General features: G+C 42.6%; 1 protein-coding gene across 1 annotated transcript in view; it reads left to right on the top strand.

Moving 5' to 3' along the window:
• The window catches only part of NME7 (NME/NM23 family member 7), an 89,960-nt gene that overhangs the window by 58,303 nt on the left and 3,758 nt on the right, over positions 1-27,899 (top strand). Inside the window, exon 11 of the mRNA XM_066175223.1 lies at positions 16,391-16,498. Coding sequence (XP_066031320.1) covers positions 16,391-16,498 — 108 coding nt within the window. The remainder of the gene's footprint in view (positions 1-16,390; positions 16,499-27,899) is intronic.

The raw sequence follows: 27,899 nt of genomic DNA, 5'->3' as shown, positions 1-27,899 counted from the left end.
ACACGTGATTACTTGGAAATAAAAGTTAGTAACTGCAACCAAAGTCTGACAGAAATGAAGTTGTGTTTCTCTTTCATTGTAAAGAAATGAAAATGCTTGGAGGGTTAGGGATAAATGCAGCACAGTGTGCATTATCAAGAAAGCTGTTTTGTTTAAGTTCAGTAAAGAAGAAAAAGAAAGCAACCTACTCTGCATTGATTGGGCTTTCTTTGACATGGACCAGGACATAATATCTGTAATGGAAAACCTTGGAACAAGGGGATGGTGGCTAGGGAATCCTGTCACTGCATGAGTTTGCTGGCATTTATATTTCAATTCACTAATGTTTGTATATTTTTGGCCTCTGGAGCAGTTAGAGGCTTTTTGTTACTACTTAGGTCTGAAGCTGCAGCATTAGTTTGCACATCTCTGTAAAGCTTCTGTGTTGAAATAAGTGCTTGGTAACATTTTGTTATGGAGTTGTCAAGATGATTACTTAGTATTCATAAAACACTTGAAAAATGCTGTAGAAATTAGGGTGAGGTTTTTTTGTTTGGTTTGGTAGTGTCATCTTTTTGGTTTGGGGTTGTTTTTTGGTTTGGTTGGTTTTTTGGGGTTTTTTGGGGGGGTTTTGGTTGGTTTGTTTGGGGTTTTTTTGTTTGGTTTTGTGGGGGTTTTTTTAAACTTTGTTCATATACAAATCAAAAAGTTGGTTATAATACATGATTCCAGGAGTCTACATCAGCTACATGTGCTTGGTTGACTGCATAACTTTTAGTATTCCTAAGAGCTTTTACTTGGAATTGGCAGTACACGAAACGTGACTCAAGTCCCTTCTGTTGTCAGATATTATTCAAGTGATGGGATGTGCTGCAATATTTCTGCCTCCTGTGGACTGAAAGAGGATTTTCATACACTTGCTTTAAATTCTTACCTGCGTTCTTTTTGCACTGAGGGTTTGCTCTTTTAAGTGTAACAGTGTATCAAGTCTTTTGTACTTTAGCATGAAAGAGCTGAAAGGGAGATTAGATGGTTTGAAACAAAGCAGTGAACTGAAAGAGCTGGAGTCTGCTTTAGCTCCATTCCTGACCTCAGTGTGTGACCTTGGACAAAAAGTTCAATATCTTTCTGCCTCAGTTAATCACATCAGTTAAATAGGGATAACAGTGTGAGCCAAAGAGCACTGTTGCTGTAAGATCTTTGTTTCTATAGACCTCCTGTGAATCTCTAGCACTGAGAAATAGGTCTATGTGAGGCTAAAATGTTCATGTTCGTTCCTAGAGCTACATTATCAGCATGATATTTTCATATTGCATCATACAAAGACTAGTTCAGTGGAAGATGTAAAGGAATATAAAGGCTATTTTTGAGTCTCCAAGTACACGTTTTCTGGTAATACCTTTAGAGCTATTTCAGGGTGGATTCTCCCTATAGCCTAGTGAGCCCTGATAGGAGTGTTGACAATGAAGTACATAATGTCTTTTGAGAGAAATAAGATTTTTAAATCTAATTCTGTAACAAAGAAGATTTTAATATATTGATTTTCTGCTCAGATAGTCTAAGTCATGTAATAAAAATAAAAACTTTCATTCAGATGCAGACTGTTATCAGCTAGAGTAGCAAACAGACCAATCAATACCAGTTACGATATCCTGCTGTCTAAGCCAGCAATGGGAAAGAAGTGATTGAATTGCTTAGATGTTATTTAGGGTCAATCATCTGATTCTGTCCTTTCAGTTTTTAATTTCTACATTAGCCTCTGCCTGTCTAATTAAAAAGTGTTCTAAACAGAGTTAAGGTCTCTTATTTTGGAGACGGTAATTTTTTTCTGTGGAGGTGGATTCTTCCCCTCTAGTGCAGCCCCGTTTTTCTGAGCTGGCACTGCTGATTCATAAAGCCCAAGGTATCTGCAGGTCCAGGGCTTCTCCTGCCTTGTTCCATGTCACCTGTCTGTGCACAGGCAGGAGATCTAGAAGAAAGAAAGTGCTAAGATAGCTGTGCTCTAGTAACCCACAGCTGCAATGTGACTGCAGCTAGGAGTAGTCACCACTATTTTAGACTGCCAGGATGTTGGTGTATGATTTACCTCCAAAAGTATTAGTTTCTTGTCAGAGACAAGCCTGTATCTTTGTAGATGCCAAACACCACACCTGTGGCAGTGAGTTGCTTTCCCTGGTTTAAAAGTCATGGAGTCTGCACTGGCTGCACCAGGAACAAAACTGATAATTATTTGTTCTTCTTCTCAAAGCTCTGTCTGGCCCTGGGAGCAGCTGAGAGTCAAGAATCCAAGAAGAAATTTTTACAGGCACAAATTCAGTGTTCATAGTAAGTTCTCCTGATGTCTCTTTTGCATCTGAGTATGTGCTGTAGAGGTCTGGCAGGCCTTGACACCCACCCTAGCCCTGCTGCCCTGTTTGCTTTGATCACATGTGTCTGTGCTTTGTAGTGGCATGGATACATGATCTGCTTATAGTTTTGAGGTGACCAGCTTAGAGCTGTGTTTCTTGCAGACTCTCTCCTCCAAGCCACTCTTTGCAGGTAGTGGGGCTGTCCATTGATGGCAAGAGAGATTTCGGCCTCGGGGCAATGTGTCTTTGTGCAGAGATTAGAACAAAAATCAGAGCAGTAGCACTGGAGGAGCCTTTTGCTTGCAAGTGGTTTGCTTTAGATGTGGCTTCTTGTTGCCGCAAGGTTGCTGTCAGATGATGGCTGTTCAGTGTCATGTGGAGCTGGAGCTTGTAGGCTCACTTTGATTCTTGATGGCTAGATTGAAATTTGCCGTTATTAATGGTGACTGACAGTCTCCATCAGGAGACTAAATATTGACAGAGCCCTCAAGACCTGACTCTGCTTTAAATCCAGTGTGATTGAGGCATGTTGGCAAAGTTACAGTTGGGGGAAAAAAATGCTTTTATCTGCCACTCCTTGTCTGCGGCTCCAGAACTGCTGAACTTGAATGTGTTATCAATGCAGCTGTTGCTGCCTAAACACATCCTGGATGTGAGGTCACTGGACTTGAGTTCAGTGTCCCAAATACCAGTAATTTGGTAAAATAGTTAATAAAAGATACTGCATTGTCTATTACTGGGCCCACTGCCACCACAGAGGCATGATACTGGAGAGTCTGCTGCTTTCATTCTCTGGAGAGAAGGTGCTGGTGCCCTCTGGGAGAGGACTGAGAGTATATTTGCATCTTGTTTCCAGTTGCTGCAATGCCTTTTTTTATAATTAGTTGACTACCAAAGCCCCTCTAGCCTGTGTAGTAGGGGTTTTTTTGGAGTTTCCTCTGCTACCTGACACTATGATATTTTAGTATCCTCTGATGACAAGACATGTTTTTAACTGTGACTTGTGGACATTGGCAGGTAGCTAACAACATCTTGTCGAAGATTCTATATGTCCTCCTGGAAAGTAGCATCAACTTCAGAAGCTTCAGGGTTCCCATCTGCATTCCTGTCTTTCCCTTATGTCAATCTGTCTCTGGCTTTGAGATGTTTCTTTCAGGGTACCTCTCGCCTGGTTCCAGGCTGGAATGACTTGCTCTGTTTTAGCAATAGGAGTGAAGCTTAACACGAGCCCAGAGACTGAAGAAAAGCAGTGCCACAGAGCATTTACAGCACTGGTTACTGATCTTCCTTGACTTGCTGAGCTACCATGCAGACCTCCTAGTTACTCTCCAGAATGGCTAATGTGCCAGGATTTCCTGGAGATGGATGTTTGGGCCTTTCCCTGCAGAGTGTCACAGGACTAGTAATTTTGGTAAGGGTTTAAGCTGCACCTAGAATATTTACCTTTTAAGAAAGCTCAATTTTTTGGTCAAGGCCTTGGTACTATTCAGCTCTGCAGACACACAAAGACATTTGATCTGATCTGAAATCACACAAACTAATTCTGTCTGTAGGGAGGTGGGAATGAAGACTGAAAGACTGGCTTAGAAATCATAAAGGATCCCTTTGCACTCAGATTGAGCACATCCCAAAGTAGTAGGTGTGTGTTATTAAAGAAGAGGTTATTTTAAGCAACTATGATAAACACAGGATTCTTAAAAATGCTGTGAGTTACATAAATTTGTCTATTCAGGCTTGAGGAGGTGGAGTTTTTCTGACTGCGCAGAGTTTTGGTAATAACTGTCCATCTGCAGGTCTTGTTCTGCGAAATTAATGCTTCCACATCCTGTTTGCACTGGATCTTCCTGATAATGTTCTTTCCAAGCTTTGAATAAATGCCATGCTTCAGGGTGGTGTTTCAGATTTAGTGTCTCATACTGATGGCTCATATTTTATTTTAAAAGTGACCACACAGAGTTTTAGAAGTGCTTGCCTTGTTTCTTTTGGCATTTTCTTGGTTTATGTCTAAATAATACAAAATCAGTATGTTTCAAAATATCATATCTTTGTTGTATTTCTGCTTAGGTATCTTAGATGGATTAAAGGGAAACGTTTTGGTTCCCACTACTGTAGAAAAAGAGGTGGGCTTCTAATGTAGCAGCTGATGGTGTGATACCAGCTTAGTATAGACAAATACACAATGTAATTTTGCACTGCTAGGTTGATCAAAGGTAGTCTGCAGTTTTCTCTCTAGGGCTTTTCTCACAGCTGCACTGGATTACAATATGGTTGACCTGGCCTCTGGGAGGGTTTTAATACTGTTTAAAAACAAGAATACACCCACCTCATGAAAACAGTCTTTGTCAGCAATAGAAATAGGTGTTCATCAGAACTTTTAGGTTGTAGTATACTCCTGGAGTCAGAGGATGTCTGTCTTCCTTGGTGATTCCCTTTCTTTTCATTTTTTTTTTAGTATTTTTTCCTCCCTTCTTTTCCCTTTGGACTGTTCTCTTTATGGTTCTGCTGTAGCTGCTGATGATTCTGGGAATAAATTAATTAGTGTATATTCAGTCCATAAAGGCAAGGTAAGAGCCTTTTTGAGAATGTGATGGTTCTAGGTGAATTTCGGTCTGTGTGCTTGTTTTCTTTGCTTCTCTTTGTGTTCTGTTTGGTTACAGCAGACAACAAATCACACTTTTACCTTGGACACCAATGTTTTTGAATATATAAAATACCAGAAAAGAAACTTTGGAAAAAAAAACAAACAAAACAACTTTTAGCTTCAGTTCTTCCTTGCAAAAAGGGAGCAGTGTTTCCAAAAGATATGGCAAGTTCTGAGGTCACTCTGTCTGGTAAAGAAAATTATACTATTACTGCACTAAACGACTGTTTTCTCCTTTAGTTTCTTAGCACTCGGGTCACAGTGACCTTGTGTGTTTGTAGAATCTTTGATTTGAATAGATTAAGAGTGTTTGCTTATATGCCTGACTCAGGTTTTTGTCGACTGTAGATAGCCTTGTCCTTCACTAGAATTTGTCCCAGCCTCCAGTTGGAACATATTGGTCATGTTGCCTGTTGCAAATACTTCAAGTTATGAGGTAATATGAGCAATATTTCATTTTTAAAAAATTAAGAAAATAATAAAGATAGAATTTTTAAGAAAATTAAGGTAGTACATGGTAGAACAGGCTGCAAGTGCTTTTTCTAGTGCTCTGTAAATGGCAGTTAGCAAGAGTCAACACACAAAGCTGCTTGATGAAATTGTGCAATAGAGAAAGTTATAATGTGGTAGAAAAAGGGCAGTAGAACAGTTAACTTCTCCACACAACCATGATGATGTTGTGATCGTGAGTAACCTGAAATTGGCTGTAATTGTCCCAGAAGGTTTTATGTTTTTCAGTTGGCAGATTATGAATGATAGGTCAATTCCTAGAGGTGCATGACTTACTTTTTTTCTTATTCCAGAGGACTTCTTATTCAGGCTCTGCTTGGTCAATACATTGGTAGTAGAGCTAGTAACAGCCAAACAAGAAAGGAGCTGCCGCTCACAGTGTTTCTTAGGTACTCTTGATGATAAATTGTTATATGAGAGAAATTGGAGTTAGGGAGAAGATTATTCTGGGAGGTATTGAAAAACACCTGAAAGACAATTAGTCATTGGTCACAGCCAGCATGACTTTCTGAGAGGAAAGTCCTGCTTACCAAACCTGATTTCCTTTTATGACAAGGTGACCCACTGCGTTGATCAAAGGAAGCCAGTTGATGTAATCTTTTTTGGATTTTGGTGAAGTTTTCAATACTGTCTCTCGCAGGATCCTTCTGAGCAAGGTGTCCAGCATACAGCCAGATAAACACGTCATGGGATGGGTGAGCAGCTGGCTCACAGGTCAGGCACAAAGGGTTACAGTGAGTGACATCAGACTGGTGATCTGTCACTTGTGGGGTTCTGCAGGGCTTCATCCTTGACCCTCTGCTCTTCAGTATCTTCATAAATGATTTGGATGCAGGGCTGGAAGGGATACGGAGCAAGTCCGCAGATAATACAAAACTGGGAGGAGCTGTTGACTCCCTCAAAGACAGAGAACCCACAAAGAGACCTAGATTAATGCGAAGGCTGGGCAATCAACCGTGTGAAGTTCAACAAGGGAAAGTGCCAGATTCTGCACCTAGAATGGAGCAACACAGAATGCACAGACAGACTGGGGAATGAGATGTTGGAAAGCAGCACGATGGAAAGGGACCTGGGGGTCCTGGTGGATGGAAAGTTGAATCTGAGCCAGCAGTGCTGTGGAGCCAGGAGGGCCAACCCTGTCCTGGGGGGCATCAGGCACAGCATCACAGCCGGGCAGGGGAGGGGATTGTCCTGCTCTGCTCTGATCTGATCTGGGGTGGCCTCACCTCGAGTGCTGGGGGCAGTTTGGGGTGCCACAACACAAGATGGAGAAGGGCCTTGAGGGGAAGCCTCATGAGGAGTGACTGAGGTCACTGGGTCTGTTCAGCCTGGAGGAGAGGAGACTGAGGACAGACCTCACTGCAGTTACAGCTTCCTCGTGAGGGGAAGAGGACGGTGCCTGCCCCTCTTCTCTGCAGTGATCAGTAACAGGACCTGAGAGAATGGCCTGAAGCTGTGTCAGGGGAGGTTTAGGTTGGATATTAGGAAAAGCTTCTTCACACAGAGGTGGCTGGGCACTGGAACAGGCTCCCCAGGGACGTGGTCACAGCACCAAGCTTGACAGAGCTCAGGAAGCATTTGGACAATGGTCTTGGACACATAGTGTGACTCTTTGGAGTGTCCTGTGCTGGGTCAGGAGTTGGATTGACAATCCTTGTGGTTCCCTTCCAAGACAGCTTATTCTGTGATTCTGTACCTGCAGTTTTCTGCTTGAACTACATTAATGAAGGCTTCAAAGCAGATAAAAACAAATACTGTAGCCTAAGCCTTGCCTTCTGTAACAAAATCAAGTAGCCTGGTTTCACATTTACAATGATGATGGGTATTGTTCTTGTTATTACTGTTATTATTCTTTCTCCTCTCATCAACTGCTGACAGCTTTAGCGTAGTTGTGAGAAAAACTGCAGCAATAGTTTTCAGTATGTATCACTGGTCTCATTGCCTGGGGATACTGTTAATTAAACAAAAGCGTTTTAGAAGCTGGGTATAAAATGATTAATTCAATTTCTGAGAACTCGCTGAAAAATTTGGGGTGCTGCTTGCTGGTCTGTTTGATTCAGGCTGACATTCTCTGTTCTGCTGCAGGGCCACCTGAGCTGAATTTTTATCAGCTTCTTTCACTTACAAGTATGATAGACTGCATCTGATGTGCACATGGGACTTCCCTTGAATACTCCTAATAAGAAGTTTTTCCTTTCTCTGCTTCCATTGACTTCCTGCATCAAGGGACTAGAACATGGTCAGGGTGAAAGATGGGTGAGCAGCATTTCTTCATATTCCAGTGGCAGCTCTCAGGTTCCCATAGGTGACCTGATATGGTCCGAGTTCTGCAGACTCTGGCTTATCATCAGAGTGCTACCCAGGAATTAAAAAACGGTATGTCAAGGAGAGAGAATAGTTGAGGAACTGATCTGAGATTTCGAAAGATCTGAGCTGAAAGTTAGACATTGAACTTGTGATTCTTGTGAAATATCTTTTCTTTTGTGCTCCTGGAAAATTACTGTCTCACTGTCTTGGTTTCCCACTCCAGAAAATGGGGTCCATTCTGCTATTTTCTGTTCTTTGCATCTCTTCCTAAAAGTTTTCCAGGCCAAGAACCATCTGTTAGTATGTATAGGCACATGGGGTAATACAGCTATTCCTGAACAGAGCAGGGGCTTTTTAAAAGCAGTTGTAACACAAATAATGAGTGATTCCTTCCATCAGAACAGGGCTGCTCACAACTGTGTGGGAAGATGGCAGCACTGCTGCCTCCAAGATTGCTCTGGAGAGGCTTTAGGGCACAGAATGAAAGGGTAAAGTCTCTCTCATGCTAAGGATAAAGGGAGAGGGATCTCTGGGGTTTGCAGCAGACGTGGATTTTATCTTTCAGTACATCTCCATCTTCTGTTGAAGTGGATGGTCCAAAACTGTTTCAGCTTGGGAAGTCTCAGTAGAGTTTCAAAGCATTTTTTTCTGCTTTGCAAAGTGTAAAGCTCCGATACCTGGATTGCAGCACAGATGTATAATCTAATCTCAAAAAAATTCAGAGGAAAAGATAATTTGTAATTATTCTTGTTCTTACTGGGGAAAAATCGGCCAAAATATCTGCAGATGAAAAATAATTTCTTGCAACTTCATAGCGACTTTTACTGGAGGCTTTTCACATATTTTGCTAATCTGAATTAATAAAATCCCAAAATATCTTTTGCAGCCTAGTGTGGTTTTGTCCTTGTTTTACAGGTGAATTAATAAATGGATGATATTCTGGATGTCTTGGAAGGCACTGGAAAAGCATCAGTAGGACCATCTCACTTTTAAAACCTAAAGCATCTAATAATGAAATTTACAGTTATACTGCATGTTCTGATGTCTTACAGGGTTAGTTGCTTTTCACTTGTTAAATGCTTCCTTTTTCCAGCTTGTCAAGTAATGTAAATATCCCTTATGACACCCAGATAATGGGACAAATAATGGGACAAGCTGGATATTTTATCTTTATTCCTATTTTGTGACCAGCTTGTATTTGGTATCTCAGTTATCTTCAAGGCTTCACCATCCAGTCTAATTTACACTTAACTCAGGCACGTGGCTAGCCAAGTTCAGCACGTTGGCAATGGCAGACAGGCACACAAACTTTCTGAGCTGGGCACTTATCGTTAGAATCACTTAAACGTCAGCCAGAAGCACCAAGACCAGTGAAAATATTATCTCAGGCTGGCAAATGTGCCACGGGTGCTGCCCACAGCAGAGAACCTGCAGAGAGCTGGTGCAGAACCCTTGGGCTGCCAGGGAGGAGGAGTGGTAGGGAAGGTGTGGGAGTGAAGCAGAGAGAATCTAAGTGCCTGAGGGGATGGAGGGTGAGGAGGAGACAGTGTAACAACTTGTACAGACTTGTGGGCTTCCAGAAAACTGCCAACACTGGAATATGGAATATAATTTTAGGTCCGTTAACAAAACTTCTGAAGATACAGGGCTTCAGACTGGTACTTCAGAGGTTGGCTGACTTTAAAATAAACAGAAAAGTAGAGGGATTTTTTTTTTTTTTAACTCAGACAAGAGTAAGGTTGCGTAATAAAATAAACTATGGTTTGAGAAGTTGCTGCTACAGTTGCAAAACTGTTTGATTTTGGAAGGAGTTGCACCTTAGGTGCACTTTTTATAGGCCTTGCAATTAAAAATTTGACTGCTGTCACTTGGATGAGATCAATTCATTTGCTGAACAAACCTTTACAGCCATGCTCTTTCACTTACAGAACTATGTGCACACAGACTTGACTCAGTTAAAAGTATGAGAACCTTGTCAGAATGGACAATAAGTGATCTGTTCTGCCATCAGCCAAGAGAAGACTAGGTGGAAGTCAGCCTGGAAGTCTAGGTGAAGTGCACAGTGCTAAGGGGAGAGACGGTTAGGCTAAGTGTTATAAAGACTTTGAATGCAACTTTTCCAGGTTCTTGAGTTTGTCTTATGATAAAGATTAAAAGTATGGGGAGCTTAGTGTGTGTGTTTAAAGGAGGTTGTTTTGGCTTGATTTTTTTTTTTTTTTTTTTTTTTTTTTTTTTTTTTTTTTTTTTTTTGTGATAGGTGGAAAGTACAAAAGCACTTTCAGGTAACACTGACTCCCTTGAAGTCTGTGTGAGACCTTTGATACTGACTCTGTATTTGTACATAACATTGCTGCAGCTCATGTGGAACACAAAGAGAAAACATGTCACTGTCAACAAGTGACTTCTGTTCTGGATTGGTTTGAGAAATATAAGCTGAAGGAAGCCTCTTGCGTGCTCTTTAGCTCTGACGTGGTTTTGTATTTAGAAGCTTTATGAAGTACCTTTCTACAGGCAGACTGCAGGTGTCAAGGCAAAAAACCCTTCCCCAGTTTAAGTTTTTACAGTGGCAAGAGCACCACAATCTTACGTAATTTTTCTCTGTATTAGAGACAGAAAGGTTAGTACTGCATTTAGGGGTGATGAACTGGACCTTGAATTGCTTCAGGAGTAGAAAATTGTTGCGTTCTGCAGCAGCTGATGTTGGTTTCCAAGCGGCCTATTGCATGAAGCTGAGTGACATAAACCAGGGCAAAGCTGAGGTAATAAATCGGGAAGCACACACATCACAAGTGGTTGGCTAGAGTTTGGGGGGAGTGTGAGCTGCAAAGAAAACATGTGAAGCAAGCTAAGGCAAGCGAGGCCTTTTGGTATCATGCACAAGGTCACCTGTGACCACAGATTTTGCTTTGATACTTAAACATTTGTCTTTGCATGAGAACTTTTGTGAGGAATCTCTTGGACTGACCTGAGGTTGTTCTCACTGTAACAGTAATGTTAAAGTGTTTGTAGCTTTGATCAGCATTGCAGGAGGTGCTTGTCTAGTATCCTGTTTTGTATGACAAAGACTGTAATGCTTTTGTTGTGTTACCTGTTGCTGATGGCTTGTAGGAATGAGTATTTTGTCCAGCTCCCTACTGCAACCATCAGTGTTTGATATGACTGGTGCTAAAAGGCCCTGAAAATAAAACTCCCCTGAAGACCTGTGATGATGCAAAGGGGGAGAGGCATTTATCCTTCCTTATCTTCCAGAATTGCTGTGCTGCAAATGTTGTTTTAGATCGTTTTTATGCACTACAGAGGAAGCTCAGGTGCCTTGCTTGGATGAGGCGATAGGCTTTCCAATGCCTAAAGGTCAGCCAGAAAAATTCCAAGGTGAGCGGTGGAATTTACATTATTTTATTTGTTCACAGTTAATCTGTATTCTGTTCTCTTGACAAGGGTGTAGCTGGTCCTTACAAGGAGAAAGGCACTTGCTTGTTTGGCTGGGGCTGGCTCTGCCTTCTGGATTAGGTGGCACCCTCAAGGGGAGAGAGGGACCATCTCATTCCTGACAGCAGCAGAGCATGGAGAGCTGCAGCAGGAAAAAGCTTCATGAGTGCGGGCTGGGGAAGGCAGAGGTGGTGGCACCAAGTCAACACAAAGCCTTCAGAAAGTGATGAATGAGGAACGCCAAGAAGAGCAAGGAGCAGGCACACAGCCAGGGCTCAGCTAGAATAGGAAAACTGTTTTACTACAAGCGTAGAGGGATCTGTGCAGTCTGTTGCAGCCCAAAAGATCCTCTGAATGCTACTGATACGAAAGCAAAACTAAAAGAAGGAATCTGCCTGGTGAGCACACTGTGGCTAGAGAGGGTTTGATCAAACTCTTATTTTTATTCTGCTTTGTTCAAGAGGGCTGGTAAATTTTCAAGGTTCTTTTGTTCTAGTTCATGTTGAAGAAGAACAAAATTTTAGTCTGTAAACGTTCCTTTGTGTAGTTTTGATCCATTCAGTGGCCTTTCTAGATATCCAATTAAATATTCAGGACAGTGCTTAAAAAAAGCTGGCCAAATTTTCTTGAAATTTGCAGTTTGGGCTAAATTTTCTTGAAATCTGCAGTTTTGGCTGGAATACATGTTACTATGCTATATAACTTCCATCCAGCCCGTGACAAAATCCCAGCCTTTTGGAGGAAAAGCATTTAATGAGCTTTGCATATGAATGTGTTCATGAATTTCTCAACTTGATTTTGACATATTACTGGCATTGGTGACATTTTTGTTTCCTTTCACTTGTGTAGAAATAGAAAAATTTTAGAAATGTGCTAAGCACTTCTTGCAGGCAGTGTTACATTGGACACAGTTACCTGTTAAAGAGAAACATGAAATACATGCATCTGTATCTCTGCACGGGGTAAGGATCTTTAAAGGGCTATCTGTAGATCAAAGCCCAGCTGTAAGGGGAGATCAAATAACCTGCTGAATAAGACCAAAGAGGGTGAAGCATTTAGGTACAGCAGCCCTGGTTTGTTTTGCCATAGACAGTGTCGTCTCGTCTTGTGTGAGGTGCCAGTTTTGTTTAATCCCCGTTTACACATGCACACAAAGCTCCAGCACACACACATCAGTCTCCTCTCATGCATATGGTAGAGCTGCAGCTGCTCTTAACTCCTCCATCATCCCACTCTCAACGCCTTTCTAAAAATTCTGAAAAGCATTGCACAAAACACATGCTCCAGAAACTAGATTCAGCCAAAAGTTTAGGAAAAAAGTTTAAAAGGGGATGGTGGAGCATGGGGAAACCAACCCAAAGCCCACTGTTTGTATCTCCCTGTTGTGACAGATGAGGCTCTATAAATAAAATAATTGGTATGCTTCCTGTCATGGACCAGAAGAGTGTGTATTAATACTTGCTATGAGTAGTAAGTTCCATTATGAATTCTCTTCTTCCCTGAAACATTCCCAGGATTTCCAGCCATACATACAGAAGAACACAATATATGAGCTGTACAGCTCTTTGTATCTCCGTCATTTACAGAAGTATTGTTTCTTCATGATTCCTCAATGGTGTAATAAGAAGGCAGTGGAATAGTAAAACTCTGGATTTGACAGTTATTGGTTTTGGGTATATAAATGTAAGCAGAAACTGATTCATCATGTTTGTTAATTAATGGCAAGAAAGGCTTATTTAAATTCTTAATAATCAGGTGCTAACAGTGTAAACTGCTGAATGACCTACCTTTGGGCATTTCTGATCCATTGCGATCCCGGGCAGAACAGAATGCATCCTTCTGTGTGCAAGAGTTCCAGGAGGGCACTAGAATGTGTAACAACCTGTGCTGAAAAATGGAAAGAAGAACAGGAGATTGCACAGTGCAGCAGCAGAAGCTTTTGCCCAGGTTAGAGACAGTGAGTCCACAGGAAGAAACATGTCTTTTGTCATGAAGTTGTGAAGTAGAAATGATGGCTTCGGATAAATGGCAAGTCAGGAGACCATAGCTGCTCTTAAAAACGGAGAGGAGAGGAGAGGAGAGGAGAGGAGAGGAGAGGAGAGGAGAGGAGAGGAGAGGAGAGGAGAGGAGAGGAGAGGAGAGGAGAGGAGAGGAGAGGAGAGGAGAGGAGAGGAGAGGAGAGGAGAGGAGAGGAGAGGAGAGGAGAGGAGAGGAGAGGAGAGGAGAGGAGAGGAGAGGAGAGGAGAGGAGAGGAGAGGAGAGGAGAGGAGAGGAGAGGAGAGGAGAGGAGAGGAGAGGAGAGGAGAGGAGAGGAGAGGAGAGGAGAGGAGAGGAGAGTGGGTTTAATGAAGAAGATGACTCAAGGAAAATCTTGTGGAATTTTCATAAGCAGCAGCATTTCTGGACCTGTTGGAGGACAGAACAGTTTGAGCAAAAGAGTTTTTGATGGATAGAAAGTAAACAGAATATATACCACCAAGCTTTATCTTTTTAGACTTGAGCTGTTTCTAAATTGTTTACAAAGTTTTCATAGCCATGATCATTTTTTCTAGTATTCCCAAACTTTCATTAAACTGATTGAAAGCTCCAGTGCTATTGCCAGCTTCCTGACAGCTAGTTATTACGGCAATCAACAGTTGCTTGAAGGAAGGCTTGATTAAAGTGTCACATAGTTGTAGTTAACTGGCATGTGACTTTTGTTTCTCCAGCAGACTTCCTTATCTCAAGCCTTTAATGGGGACCATGTAGAAGAGGTTTTTTTTTTTTTCCCTTGAGGCTTTTTTTTTTATGTGAAACTCTTAAACTTTCCTCTGAAGTAAAATTCGTTTGATGTTGAGTGTGTTTTATTCAAATGTCCTTGACATTCATATCAAAAGATCTTGTATAACCTGTGATGTACATACAGTAACAATGAGGAACTGAAACTTCTCCTCATACCATGTTTTGGGTTATACACACTCCAAGCATTAAAGCAGTTTAATTGTCTTCCAGGTGGGTAACAGATCATAATAATCATTAATTTTTATGACAGGAAAATATCTAGGACTTGCTGAGCTATAAGAAGTTCTTGCTCTTAAAATCCAACTGTCTTCGTTTTGTACTGAGATGTAAACAATGGGTGAATCTGGAAAGTGGACAAAGGGTGTTGTTGTCACATAATGCTCTTGTGAGATCTTTCCGGACTAGCTTAAAATATTACTGCCGTCCCAGAAGAGACTGTGCATCATGGACTGTTCTCATTTATACCTCTGCAAGGTTTTCCAGGTCAGCTAAGAGCTACTGATGAGGTCAATTTGAACCCATTTGACACTGAAAGTTAAGAAATGCTTGGACAATCCAGTTTGATGACTCAGTTGTGGGAACAGTAACCTGCAGCTGTGACACTGAAGCACAAACACCCGGGAGTGGCACAATGAAACTGCACTGGTCACTTCCAAAGGGATTACACCCTAATGTACCCAGTACCTATTCAGAAAGGGGCTGATGAAGGCTTTGTTGGCAAAGAAAGAGTTCTTTTCTTTTTTCAGTAGCTGTATTGTGAGCTTGTCATCCACCTGTCCACTCACAGGCACTGGTGGGAGAACATCAAAAGGGTTTTAAGGACAGAAAACTGGGTTAATTTCACTGTGCACGAGATAGATCTTGGAGAAGAGCCTCCAGGGTGTCGAGAAGAGAGGCCAAGTTCATACCTGGCATAGGAAAGGGGTTAAAAAACAACAGTGCAAGGTGATAGTGCAGAGAAGTACAGCAGGACTTCATTGTGGCTTGAAAGAAAAGAGTATGATGGAGGGGAGAGCCAGTGAAGGCAGTCCTCTGGGGTATGAAAAGAAATACCACAGTAAAGATGTAGGGGAGGAATGTTATCTCAGGACCTGAATATCTGCTGTTGTAAAAAGGCCTCTGAGATGCTTAAGAGGTATTTGGCATTGTAGATGAAGAAGAGTATTGAAATGTTAATTTCAAAGAACAAAGAAAGATGTAGAGTCTGGATTGATCCTTAGAGGGGATCAGATGTTGGCACTAGTCAGGGTGTCAGAGGATAAGACTGAGGAGTTGCTCAGCAGCTGGACTTCACAAATGTCAGGTTCTGAAGCAAGGAGCTCTGTGTTAAGGGAAGCAATCTTCAAAGCAGCATATTTGTGTCTGCTCATGGACAGCATATCCTGTGCTTGAGAGCTGCAAAGGTCTCAATGTGAGCTGTGTTAATACAAGTACCAGTAAGGTGTATCTGGAATATGAAGGGTCCTGTATGCCACCCAACATGGCTTGATTGGCCCAATTTCAACCAGATATTCGTAGTCTTGGTCATGTTTTTTCAGCAGTTGTCTGTGTGTGTAGTACAGGTTGGAATTTCTCTCTTTATAGAATCATAGAATGGTTTGGGTTGGAAGGGATCTTCAGGATCGAGTAGTTCCAAACTCTCCTACCGTAGCCAGGGACACCTTCCACTAGACCTGGTTGCTCAGAGCCCCATCCGTCCTTTCCTTGAACACCTCCAAGGATGGAGCATCCACAACTTCTCTGGGCAACCCGTCTCAGTGTCTCGCCAATCTCAAAGTGAAGAATTTCTTCCTAATATTTTTCTAAACCTGCTCTCTTTCAATTTAAAGCCATTCACCCTTGCCCCATCACTACCTGTCCTAGTAAGGTCACTCTCCAGCTCTGTTGTAGCCCCCTTTAGGTACCAGAAGGCTGCTCTGAGGTTTCCCTGGAGACGTCCCAGATTGAACAACCCCAGCTCTCTTAGCCTATCATCACAGGAGTGGTGTTTCATTCATGGCCCTCCTCTGGACTTGCTCCAACAGGTCCACATCCTTCTTATGTTGGGGGCCCCAGAGCTGGATGCAGCACTCCAGGTGGGGTCTCAAGAGAGTGGAGCAGGGGGGCCGAATTCTCTCCCTCACCCTGTTGGCCGTTCTCCCTTTGATGCAGCTCAGGATGCAACTGGCATGTTTCTGGGTCGTGTCAACCTTCTTGTCCACCAACACCCCCAAGTCCTTCTCCTGAGGGCTGCTTTCAATCTATGTTTTCTTTTATAGTGTACTACACATATTTTAATATACTACACATATTTTAATTGCATAATAATATTTTACTTTTTAAGGTTCTCTTGCATCCCTGATACGAATGAATAGTGTGGCTCACAAAGGTCTTCTGGTTCGCTTGTGTTCAATAGGCATTGGCACGTCACCTCCGACCCGGCACTCTGCGTGCTGTCTTTGGGAAGGACAAGATTCAGAATGCTGTTCACTGCACAGACCTGCCTGAAGACGGACTTTTAGAGGTAAGGCTTGCTAGGCAAACATGTTCTCATATATCACAGGAAGTTGTAAAGTAAATGCTTCTCTTGACACTCTTTTAAGCCACTAAGTGTTTTCTGTGTGGAGTAGCTGTGTTGTAGACCAGACTAGACACAAAAAGAGAGAGTTTATTAAGGGCTTTTGACTCAGTTAACTCTGATACTGTAAAAAAAATTCATCCATGCAGTTTTCTTGAATGCTTATAGTATAATGCAGTATTCAATGTAAAGAAACTCAAGAGTCTTCTCTTCATCTGAATGTGTCCTTGGGTATGAATACCAGTACCTAACAGTGCTTCTGCAGGGACACTTTCATAGCCCTTTCTTGGATGATCACCCTGACTCCTGATGTAGATTGTCTCTACACTGAGCTTGGAATATTACAGGCCCTAGGGATTCAACATACGGCCTATGTTTATTTGTAGACAGTCATACTTGCGCACATCAGTTGATATTTCCTGTGTTTTATATTAACTTACTAATTATTATCTGATTTTGGCTTTGTATGCCTTCATTAAAGTCCAATAAAATGAGATAATGTTAAATTAAGGGAATTTGTAAAGACTGAAATAGTCACTATGAAAACCAGAACAAGCTCATTCGCTTAATTCTGTGCCTCAAAACTTAAGGTCCATAGCAGTGGGTTGAGGTGGTGTGTAATCTTGGATAGATCTCTGTGTCAATGGAGATGCTTTTCCAGTGCATGCACAACTTATTTTTTACCATCTCGATATATTTGTGAGTGCTTTGCTGTCAGGTATAGCAGAATCATGGAGCAGCAAGTGTTGTCCTACTTACATAATTTTACATTGCCAAAATGGTGGTTTCATGGAGGAGTGAGGAAGAGCTAATTTCATCACCATCTTCCTCCATGAAATAACCTGTAGGTTAAAGTGCTTTTGCTAGGAAATCCCATCTAGTTTAAGGCACAGACTAGTGAAATTCAACACTGAGAAAGGCAACCAGTATAAACAAAGTTGCAGCTTTTTTGAGTGTTTTCTAGATGTCATTTAAAATTGACAAGTTTTAGTTTGTTCCCTTAGGGTTTATACCAGCAAACAGGTATTTTTCATCACATGCCTGAAGTTCCTCAGCCATGGCTTTCCAGTGGCAGCAGAACAAAAGGCATAGCCTGTAAGGGAAAAATTAAACAGGCCAGCATTCAAAGAACATTTTAATACTCCATCAGAATTTTCCAGTCTGTTGCCTTTACATTGGTGCAAAGCAGATTCTGCTGATTGTTCAAACTGAGTTTAGAGCTACTATAAGTCAGGCAAGAATTGCTTCTCCAAAACAAAAACTGAGGCTGGCATTCTTTCTGAAGGGTCTCCATTACGTGTGTTTGTCCTTTGAATCCCACAGCTCAGTCATAACCAAAGTTGTTGACCTAGTATTGCTCTGACTAGAAACTTTGCAGTTCCTGCTGCAGTCTGATCATTTTAACAGTCGTTTATTGATTGTATTTTTTTGGGAAAGGGATCTAAGATATTTTTTTATCATAGGCATAATTGTGTGCAGAATATGGCTGTTCATCAATCTGTAGTTTCTTCTGTAACAGCCCAGGTTAAGCCAGCAGTTGTAAAGGACATCGCTCAATCTTGTTTAGTGAGTAAATATAGCAGTGTATGTTTTGAATTGAGTACAGTGGGTTTGTACAAAGAAAGCCTTGGCTGTACCTGTTGGTTGATGTGTGGAGTATTTACACTGTCAATGCTAAAGCAGCTTATTAGGCGTCCCTGCCACAGTTCTGACTCCTGCTGTCGCTGCATGTCCTGTGTGCACACAGGGTGTGTGCAGGGCCTGCAGTGCCCAAGGGATCCTGGAGGAAATGTGGAGGAGCTGCTGCTGTTGACACTGCATATAGAAAGCTGAATAGGTTGATTTGTGTGTTAATTGGTCTTGTGACTTTTGAACTTCCAGAACCAAATGGAGATGGAAAAGAGAGATCTCTGGTTGACCAAGTATTCTATGATGGGCCTTAAATGCATAGTGTTTATGGAAGCACAACAGAAGCATGTTCCCTTGTAGAAGGGAACACATTGGTGCCTTCCTGAGAACTCTGGTATTTTTAGTGCTAGACACTGTTTATCTTAAGATTTCTCCACCCTTCTCTGCAGTTTTCTTCACCCAGTTTCAGATCTAGCTGAAATTTAAAGAATTTGCAATGGCAGCTGCTGTCTCATTGTCCACAAATGGAGGTTTCTTAGAGGAGATAAGGATTAATTTGAGGATTAGATAAAATGCTTCCTGAAGTTAATAGGCAAATTCTAGGTGGCTTTGGTGTTTTGCACTTAATTGACTGTCACTAGGAAGGGCAAGGTTGTGACCTTTCTCCCAAAAATCATGACTAAGGAGTACTCAGTGAAAAGAGACAGAACAGCACTGTCTTGGAAAAAAAAAAGAACTAATAAACTAAATACGGTCACCTCGTGCACCTAATTTAAAACACTGTACTTAAATAATGTAGTACAGCCGTTTTTCAATGTTTTTCTCTTAGACCTCTTTTCCGTGGATCTGAAAAAAGGAAAGTTCACTTTTAATCTTAAAACCCCCTCAAACAAACAAACCAACCCCAAAAGCAAATATGAGCACTTGCTCCCACCGGTCTGACCCTTAACTCCTGTCTTTGTTCTACAAACTACTTCACATTTTAGGCAGTGACTAAAGAATATCAGAATTAATGAATAACTCACTTTGTCTCAAAAAAGGAGGGGAGATGCAGTTGAGCCTTAAATGTGACTGGTCACAGTAGAAAAATCAGTGTGTTTTCATTTATAGAGCTGTAAGTGCTCTTTTTATTCCTAGTTTAGTGATGCAGGAATGGGAATATTGCCCTGAAATCTCTTAGATGAGTTGTTTGACTAACTGGGTCAGGCACTTATTTATTCACTTCATAGACTTGTGTGTCCTCTTATCAGTACAAAATGTATTTTTACAAGTGACAATGGATAGACACAAATAGCTCAGAACAGTCTGTTTTCTCAGCCTTGTCATCAGTTTCCCATTTTAAAGAGAAGAGGAAAGAAAGGAGGAAGAGTAGAGAAGGGAGACTGATAGCAATGGAGTGAGATGATGTAGTTCATGATTGAAAGTTCAACCAGCTGCTGATGTTGTGTAGGACATTAATTCAGAGCAGGTGGTTGCATTTGTTTTCCACATCCAAAGCAGGTACAGCTCTACCTCTTGTCAAGTTTTTTCTTCTGTTTTGTAGAAAGCAGGTACTATTTGGAGAAAACAATTACAGTGCTCACCTGCTTTCATATTCCTTCTGAGTCAGGTAGAGCTAGGACTGGAACATGCATATTTTATATGCCAGGGCACTGCTGTGTTTAGCAGACTAGAGATGTGTCATCTACATGTGGTGAAAGATGATTCTGTTTCTCAACTCACTGTCTTTGACCTGAGGAACATTTCAGATAAATATCTTGTTGAAATAGAAGCTTGCAAACCATTGGATCTGATGAATCATCATTCTCTAGACAAAAGAAATTTCCTTAAAATTGATCATTCCTGGAATAGCTCTTAATCAAAGTAGTGATACAAGGTATTGTGGCTACCAGACTTCATAGTTTGTGTCCCTCTTTAAAGAAGCGAAGGCAAATTAAAAATGAGTTATAAAGGCCTTATTCGCATCACTGAAACTACAGTGAGTAAAACTTCCCACAGGAGGTGGTGCTGTACACACACCTCAGTTCCCTGGGTCTCAAGTGGCTCAGTACCTTTCAGATTATGCAGGAAACCACATAATTAAAAAACTGGTAGCCTAGCACTGCAGTTATGATGAAACCAGAATTTCTGGGATTTGGCGTGCGCTGCCTGTAACTTGTTGCTCATACTGTGCAGTTCAGGGTTTTGGTTTTGGTTTTTTTGTATGCGTGAGCAGTTTCCTGAGGGCATTTGCAGTGCAGAAAAACCTCTGGGGGTGATAGAAAGGTTTCTCCATTGCAGTGCAGCCGGCTGAGCCACCCACGCTGGCTTTGTGCTCCTGTGCCATGGTGTTGGGGCAATCAGTCAGTCTCATGGGGCTTCTTTGCATAATTACCAGGTCCTTAATAGTCATACATGTGTTTGTGTGTGTGTGCACTTAGACACAGAGGGAGAAGATGCTGCCCTCAGCGAGATGAGCTTGAAAAAGGATTTGCTGTGGGATGGATAAAACTTGAGTTCTGAGTGAAACAGCCTTCTTTTCTCCCTGTTGCCGAGGGCGACGCTGTTATTAGGTGACTAATCCTTGGACAATATCGTGACAATTGCTGCGGGTGCGTGCTTACCCGTGCCTTTGTGTGTCTGCTAGCCTGCGAGTGGAACTGCAGAGGGGGTGATCTCTCAAGCCACTTTCCGTGGGAGTGGAGGATGTGCCAGCTGCCTTCCCAGTCTTGAGTCCCCACGGGCGCTCTCGGCGCTGGCGCTGCGTGTGCCACCGCATGGCTGCCGGGTTCGTCAGGCTCCTCCCTGGGCATCGGCACCGTGGAGAGACGTGTCAGTTTTCAGTGTCATGGGCAGCTTTCCAGACGGGCAGGAGCGAGGACCTCCTCGAGTATCGTTTGCTGGCCTTCTCCCTTGTCTCAGAGCTATTTGTGGCACTCACAGACATGAAAATAACCTATCAAAGGGGGTGACTTTGCTGTTATCAAAGAAGAGTGGGTTTCATCTGTCTTCTGAGAGAGCTGTCATGATGGTTGGTTTTTTTCCTATCACTTCTTTGAATTTCAGCTGTGCTATGGTGTTAAGCGTAGTCAAGTGTAGGGCTGGGGACTGGCAGACTGTGCAACAAGCTGCTGGAGGCTCTTTGTTCTTTTGCTCAGCCTCGCACCAGTGAGACTGGCTTACTGCTCCTAGGGCATTAAAGCAAACAAATAATATCACTCAGGGACAGATCAGCTATGGTGGTCTGCTGGACAGAGACTCATACAGCTCTGGCACTGGAAGTTCAGCTGCCTGAATCTGGCCTTGGGGAGATGGGAGGTGATGCTGTGCAGTAAGCACTGACTGGATGGTTCGGTTCAGCAGAAGTGTTTTGTCCGGGTGGTGCTGTGGACAACGGAAACCGTGATAGTTTTCCTCAGACTTGGTATAAACTGAATGCTCTGCCGAGTGTTAAGAGCTGTGCTGCTCCTAGGCTTTTGGTGCAGTGTGTATTCCACCTGCTAGAGGCCAGCTGTCCTTGGCCTGACATTCCAGACTGTGCCAGGAGGAGCATGTCTTATTTCTCCTTTCCCTTTCCATTTATTCAGGGAGGCTGAGGGCAGGGTGGTATTTTAGCAAGCTATTCAGAGTGGACAGGAGAGCACTGGCTTTGGAGGGAGGAACACAACACATGCTTCCATAACCACTTCCTGTTACAGAAGCTCTCTGCTGGCTGCCAACTTGCCCTTTCCTGTGTTCTGCCTCCTTGGCTGCCCACTGCCGTTGTCTGGACATGTGGGTGTGCTGCAAGGTGCTCGCTATCATGCACCCTGGAAATGCTTCTGTACCAGTAATGAGCTGATCTGTGGGCTAGGTTAAATGCAACAGTTTGGGACAGAAGGCATCAGAAGGATGTAGCTCTGTTAAACTAGTCCTTTTTGGTTCACTGAGGTATAGTCCAAGCAATTTAATAAAGCATGTCAATGAGTAACTCTCAGAAGCGTCAATGTGCTTAGTGTGGAATTTGTGTGTGTCACACTTGGAACAAAGGTCTCCTGCATTGCTTGTTACCGATTAACTTGTCTGGTATTATGCAAGCTGCCTCTGCCAGGCGAGAACTAACTCTCCCCATTCACAGAGCAGCCCAGCTTGTAAAACATTACACAGCAGAAGTGCATAGCATGGCAATGAACCTTTCACTGAGGGCATTTCAGCCGTCCGCATTTCCCTCAGGAGTCTTTAAAATATTTCAATAAAGAAGCCATTGTTTCACTCAGTCATACAGCAATTTTGCAATGAAGTCTTGTATTAGAGGCCCATACTGAGCTGCATAATCCAGGGTAAAATGCTTTTCACTGTTCCCAGTGAAAAGTAATAAAGATTGAGTGGTTTGGGTGAGGTTGGCTTTAGCACTTTTTTCTCCCAAGTTTTCATCCAAGCAGTAGCTATTTATGTCTGTCAGTTGGAAATTTCAGTCTCTCCTGGTACAAGATGATTTCTAGGGAGGTCTATCAGATAATGGTTATTATGATTCAAGTGCTTCTCCATTTAAACTTTCTGAGACTTTTTATCCAACACCTGTGGGAACAGATTGGAAAGAATCTGGAGTGTGGCAAAACTTAATCTTACTTGGTGGTGTTTTTGCTTATTAGAACATGTTAGCCAGCACTGGAATGCTGTCTCACAGTGTTTCCTGGTGCTGTATATATAACTGTACAGAGAATTAAGTAATCCTTCTGCCGAGGCCTATCTGAAGGAAATTAAGAATTAAAAATAGCAGTAATGGATGGATATTGGAGATGTTGGTAATTCCTCTTTTAAAGATTATTGTATTATTAGGTCACGTGCAGCCTCGTTTTGAGCATAGGTTGTATAATTATTATACTTGTGGGCTAGACAGGCAAACTAAATGAGGAACTTGTTTAAACAGAGTTGTGAAATAGTTCACCTCTTGTGCTTCCACTTCTGGGTAAAATCCGAGGTCCAGTTACCCCTTGTTCTGCCAAGTCTGAGGTTTATAAGTGCCAGAGAGAAGAAGTTAATGAGTGTGAACCAAGCAGCTGCCAAAGCTCTTTAAGTTTCACCTGATCCTGAAGGTAACCTCTGTGATAAACAGGGCTTGGCTCTTGGCACCTGTTTGTGTTGCGCTGAGCAAAGTAATTTTGTGGAGGGGAGGTCAAGGTGGAGGGAAGGCGTGACACTTCTTGATAACTCATCTGAGGCCCAGTTTGTGTCTTTGAGGCTGCTACCTTCTTTCTTTTCCTCAGTGTGTTCTCATTTTTAACCAAAAAGCCCAGGTCCTTTTTCCATTTCTCCTTTTCCTCCAGCTGAAGCAGAGCGACAGTTGGGCTGCAGCTCAGCTGCACCATGGGCAAACTACAGCAGAGGGAAACAAAAAGCCCAGGGGAACAGCTTATACAGCAAGAGCAGTAAGGGCATGCTGTAATTGTACAGCCATGTAGAAGCTCAGAATATCCTTCATTTCTGGAGCAAAGGGCCCTGCACCTTAATTTGGGGGGTAAGAGAAACACTGTTGTTCTATAATACACATGTTGTGAGATGCACATAAATTCTTACGTGGTTTCCTGTTATTACACTCAGCCAGCTGCACCTCCCACCTCTCTCTCTGAGGTCAGATAGACAAATGATTAGCTCTGCTGGTGCTTCCTGGGTAGGGTTTACCTCTTCTCTTTTCAGTGCATTTTCCTTCACTGACTGCCATCAACCAGCAGTAATTAAGAGAAGAATTTAAGTCATCTATTTTCATACATGTCTTGAAAAATTTGTGGAACATGGGAGGAAAAACCCAAAGCCAAATGTGTTAATATGGGTAGAAAACGGTGAATAAGGTTTCCTGTCTGTCACAGGTGCTAATACCATGGGATATATTGAGTTTAGAGTTTGTCAAGCTCTAGAAACTACTTCTTCTTTCGTAATTAATAATAGCTAATGATTCAAAGCATAGTCCCATGTCACTAAACATAGTTTTGTGCTGTTATAGTGCTGAGGGCTTAGACACTGTGTTGGTCCTGTGCTAGCAACTGTGCAAACAAAAAAGCAAACAAAAAAACCCAGGATGGCAGTCGCCACCTGAAAGGATGTTGGCTGTCTAGGGCTCCTTGAAGTCACCCCGCATCTTCTGGTTTCATTAAAAGCTGCATTCTTCCTCTTTGTCTCTAACCCTTAAGTGCACTGGCAGATAGGCAGGAATGATGCATCCACAACTATTCCTGAGATACACTGACGTATGTCACCAAGTCTCTGACCAAGCGGCAGTTCTCTCTAAAATATTCAGAGTTGCTAAGTGGGCAGGTTTCCTTCTACGTTGGTGCCAGTTACTGCTGTTCTGTTGGGGAGAGACAGTGTGCCAAGACTGTCCAACCACAAACCGGGAGCTGTGGGCTTCCTCAGGTAGCTGCCTTAGTCCAGCCATTGAGTAGTAACTTGATCACTGAGGTGTTGAGTCCAGTTCTGCCATGGCAGTACTCATCAGTGGCGTTGAGATCACTAAAAGCTGATGAAATTCAAACTCTTGGCCTTTTAATACAGACCCATTCCACAGGGAAATGGAGCTTTCTAGATTCAGTGATGTCTCTCAGAAGGTACTTGGCCACTGTTCTTGGGGAATTTATGCCATTAGTTTGGTGGGATGTTTCCTGTCAGCACAGTGAGCCACAGTCAGTGCTGGGGCTTGTGATGGTGCATGTAAGGCCCCTCCTGATGGTGCCTTTGATTGGTAGTTTCTTTCAGGATATTTTGTTGCTGTCTCATCTCTGTGATTTTAACACTCTTGCCATGTGTAACAATGAGACCCTATTGGGTCTCCAGCACAAATAATAATCACGGTTGCTCAGGAAGGGCTTTAAATGCCGGGTGCCTTCTACTTTATTTATTTGTTTGCTCCTTCCATCCTCACTTGAATCTGTGATGTGGTTGGAAAACATGTTCTTGTCTCTGTGTGATCATTTCCTCCTCTCTTGGCCATAACCTAGTAGCTTGTGAGGACCAGGACTGTCAGTGCTCCGTGAGCAGGATGGGGGGACTTTGCTCGGCATTGGCAATGCCTGTGGCTTGTACGAGCACATCCAAACTTGGCTTTACTTAGATACTGCAGGTGCGAGCGGCAGGCGCCCTTTCCAGTGTTTTTATCCAGTGCTTGGGATGTGTTTGCAGCTTGCACTGACACCTGTGGTGCCTTATGGTGTCTTGTCTCACCTCAGCTCGCTGCTTCAAGGGCATCCTATGAGACCTCCACAGCAACTCCTGACTGTGAGGCAGGCAAGCAAGTGTCCTTCATGATAAGTGTGAAGTGCAGAGGCAGTGATCCTGATCACTCAGTGAGCTGCTTGGGATCCTCAGGAAAGCAGTACTTGCTGTCATGTTGGAGTTTGTCACATCTGATGGGAGATGGGATCTTACACTTCGTTTCTTTCCAGTGACTCTACCAAGCCATTGATGTGTTCCAATGGTGAACAAAGATGTTACTAAGTAAGAAGTAGAACTCTAGCTGAAAGAGTTCTCAGCTAGTATGTTCAGCTCCAGCTCCAGAGCAGTTGGCCTACGATGGGGACTGAGAAGATTCAATGAACCTGGACCTTCTTGGTAAATCTACAAGTATCTATGCTTCAGAAATCAGTGATCTGAGTCAGCACAGTAGTTACACGTGATAGAAAAACTTCATCTTGTTATTTTAAAGTAGTTTCTGAGTTCACTAATTTTTCTTAGAGTAAATAGCATAAAACTCACTTCCTTGGTATTTGTGCTTGTGGTATAGTGAACTGCTGTCTTGTCCTCTCATTTCCATCCTGTTCGGAATTCACATTTTTCTGATCTTTTGTTTTATTGTTACAATTTCCAAATAGCTTCCCTTGCCCTTCTCTTCCACTGTGTTTCCAGAGTTGAACATAACCATAAACAGTTTTTGAGGTGACTGTGTTAACAGCACACAACATGAAAGCACAGTGTACCCTGTGTTATCCTGTAGTGTTTATGTACTAAAATATTCTGTTGCAAGGTTGGTTTTTTTGGTGCATAGGACTTTTTATCTCAGCTCTACTTAAGAAATTAATGTGGCTAGTTAAAGTGGATGTGTACAAATTTTTCTGTCTTGGGCAGCCTGGCTGGCTTTATTTCTTACATTGTGTGATGCTTGGGAGAGAGGCAGGAGTGATAAACCTGCTTTTTTTTTCTGCCTTTTTTTTTTTTTTTTTTTTTTTTAAATCAGACTAAACCCTCTTCAGATTTGTGCAGGAAAATAACTTTATTTTCAGAACACATACAGTAGTAAGTAGGTAGACTATCTTCTTTGACAACCACTTTTCTTTCTGGACTGCTTGTGGCTGAAAGGATGGTATGAATCCATGGGGATTTTGGTGTGTTAATCTAATGATTTAGTTGTGTGAATCAGCTGAGAGAACTGTAGCTGAAGTGTGTTTTAGGTGTTAGGTGTTAGCAAGTGTGCTTGCTAACAGCATTGGTGAGTTTGTGCAGATGTACAAACCAATGTTAATGGGCAAAAAAAAGCTTTTCATTTCCTACTTGTGACCTCAGACTGAGATAACATGTAAAAATTTATTGGACCTAAATGTTTAGGGAGAGTGTACTGATGCTGAAACTTCGGGTGAGCAAGGACTCTGGACCAAGGAGACGGTGTTGTGGTTTTGGGGAGAGGGTGCTGGTGAGTGTCTGTCTAGCTGCATGGAAGGCACCAAGATTCCTGACAGGCTCTAAATGGATACAGGGATACAGGCTTCCATCTCCCAGCTGCCAGTTTTGGTTCTGCAGAGATGAGGAAGGACTGAAAATTACTGTCACTTTTCTGGTGATGGATGAGAAGTCAATCTGTGCATTCAGCCCTTTTCTTGCTAGTGTGTCACCGTGTCAGCCCCCTGCCATCTTCCATGAAGGAGGCTAACAGGATCTCTTACCAAAAACTGCCAGCCCAGGGGAACAGGCGTTGAGCTGCCCTTTCAGTGCCAGCTTTGAGGCTGCAGTTCTACCTGTGTGGAGTGCTGCTACAGCCCAAGGTGTGCCTGGGTCTGGCCTGTAGACGAAAGCTCTGAGTCCAAAGCTGCTCAGCAGGCACCTCTCATCAGCACTGCTGCCTTATGTTATTTTCTGGACAGAGGGAGAGTTAAATTGTAAGTGCTTGTAATTCTTACACTTGGAATCTTCAGCACACTTTGTGCCTGTGCAGGGCCCTGTGTTAATAACAAGATCTTCTGCTCTCCCTTGAAAAACTGGCTGTCTCACTTGATTTCCTTCCCTCTTTATAATTTTGCCTGGTCTTTCTGTGCACTTAGGGCACACATTGTTCAGAGGATACTTGCTTGTGCTCAGCCAGGGCATTAGACTGGATTTTGTTACTGCCTCCTGTATTAGCTCCTGAAACTCTCTGGTAACACATGGAAGTGCTCAGAGAGAGCAGCCAATTTCATTAACATGAGTTTTGCTGGGAGTGAGTGTGACTGAAGCCAAACTTCATGGAACTGAAGCAGCTCTCAGCTCCTCCTCAGTGAAGCAGTTTATGGGGTCAGAGCCAGAAGGTCAGGGTTATTCACCCGTTGTTACTTCCTGTGCATTAGTGCTATTTGTCCCTGAACAGGAGCTAGAGAGGGCATAGCTGCATGCTGCAAAGCAGGTAGATGGTTCCTGGGATCTGCAAGGGGAGTACTGATGTTAAATTAGATCCTGTCTCATCCCTGGGAAACAGTGGCTACACCTGAATGTTGACATCATTGGAAAGGCATTTGGGTGGCAT

The sequence above is a fragment of the Chamaea fasciata genome, unplaced genomic scaffold (assembly GCF_029207755.1).
Source record: "Chamaea fasciata isolate MVZ Bird 193981 ecotype frontalis unplaced genomic scaffold, bChaFas1.0.hap1 SCAF_2, whole genome shotgun sequence".
Classification (NCBI taxonomy): domain Eukaryota; kingdom Metazoa; phylum Chordata; class Aves; order Passeriformes; family Sylviidae; genus Chamaea; species Chamaea fasciata.
This window is presented reverse-complemented; position numbering and strand designations above follow the sequence as displayed.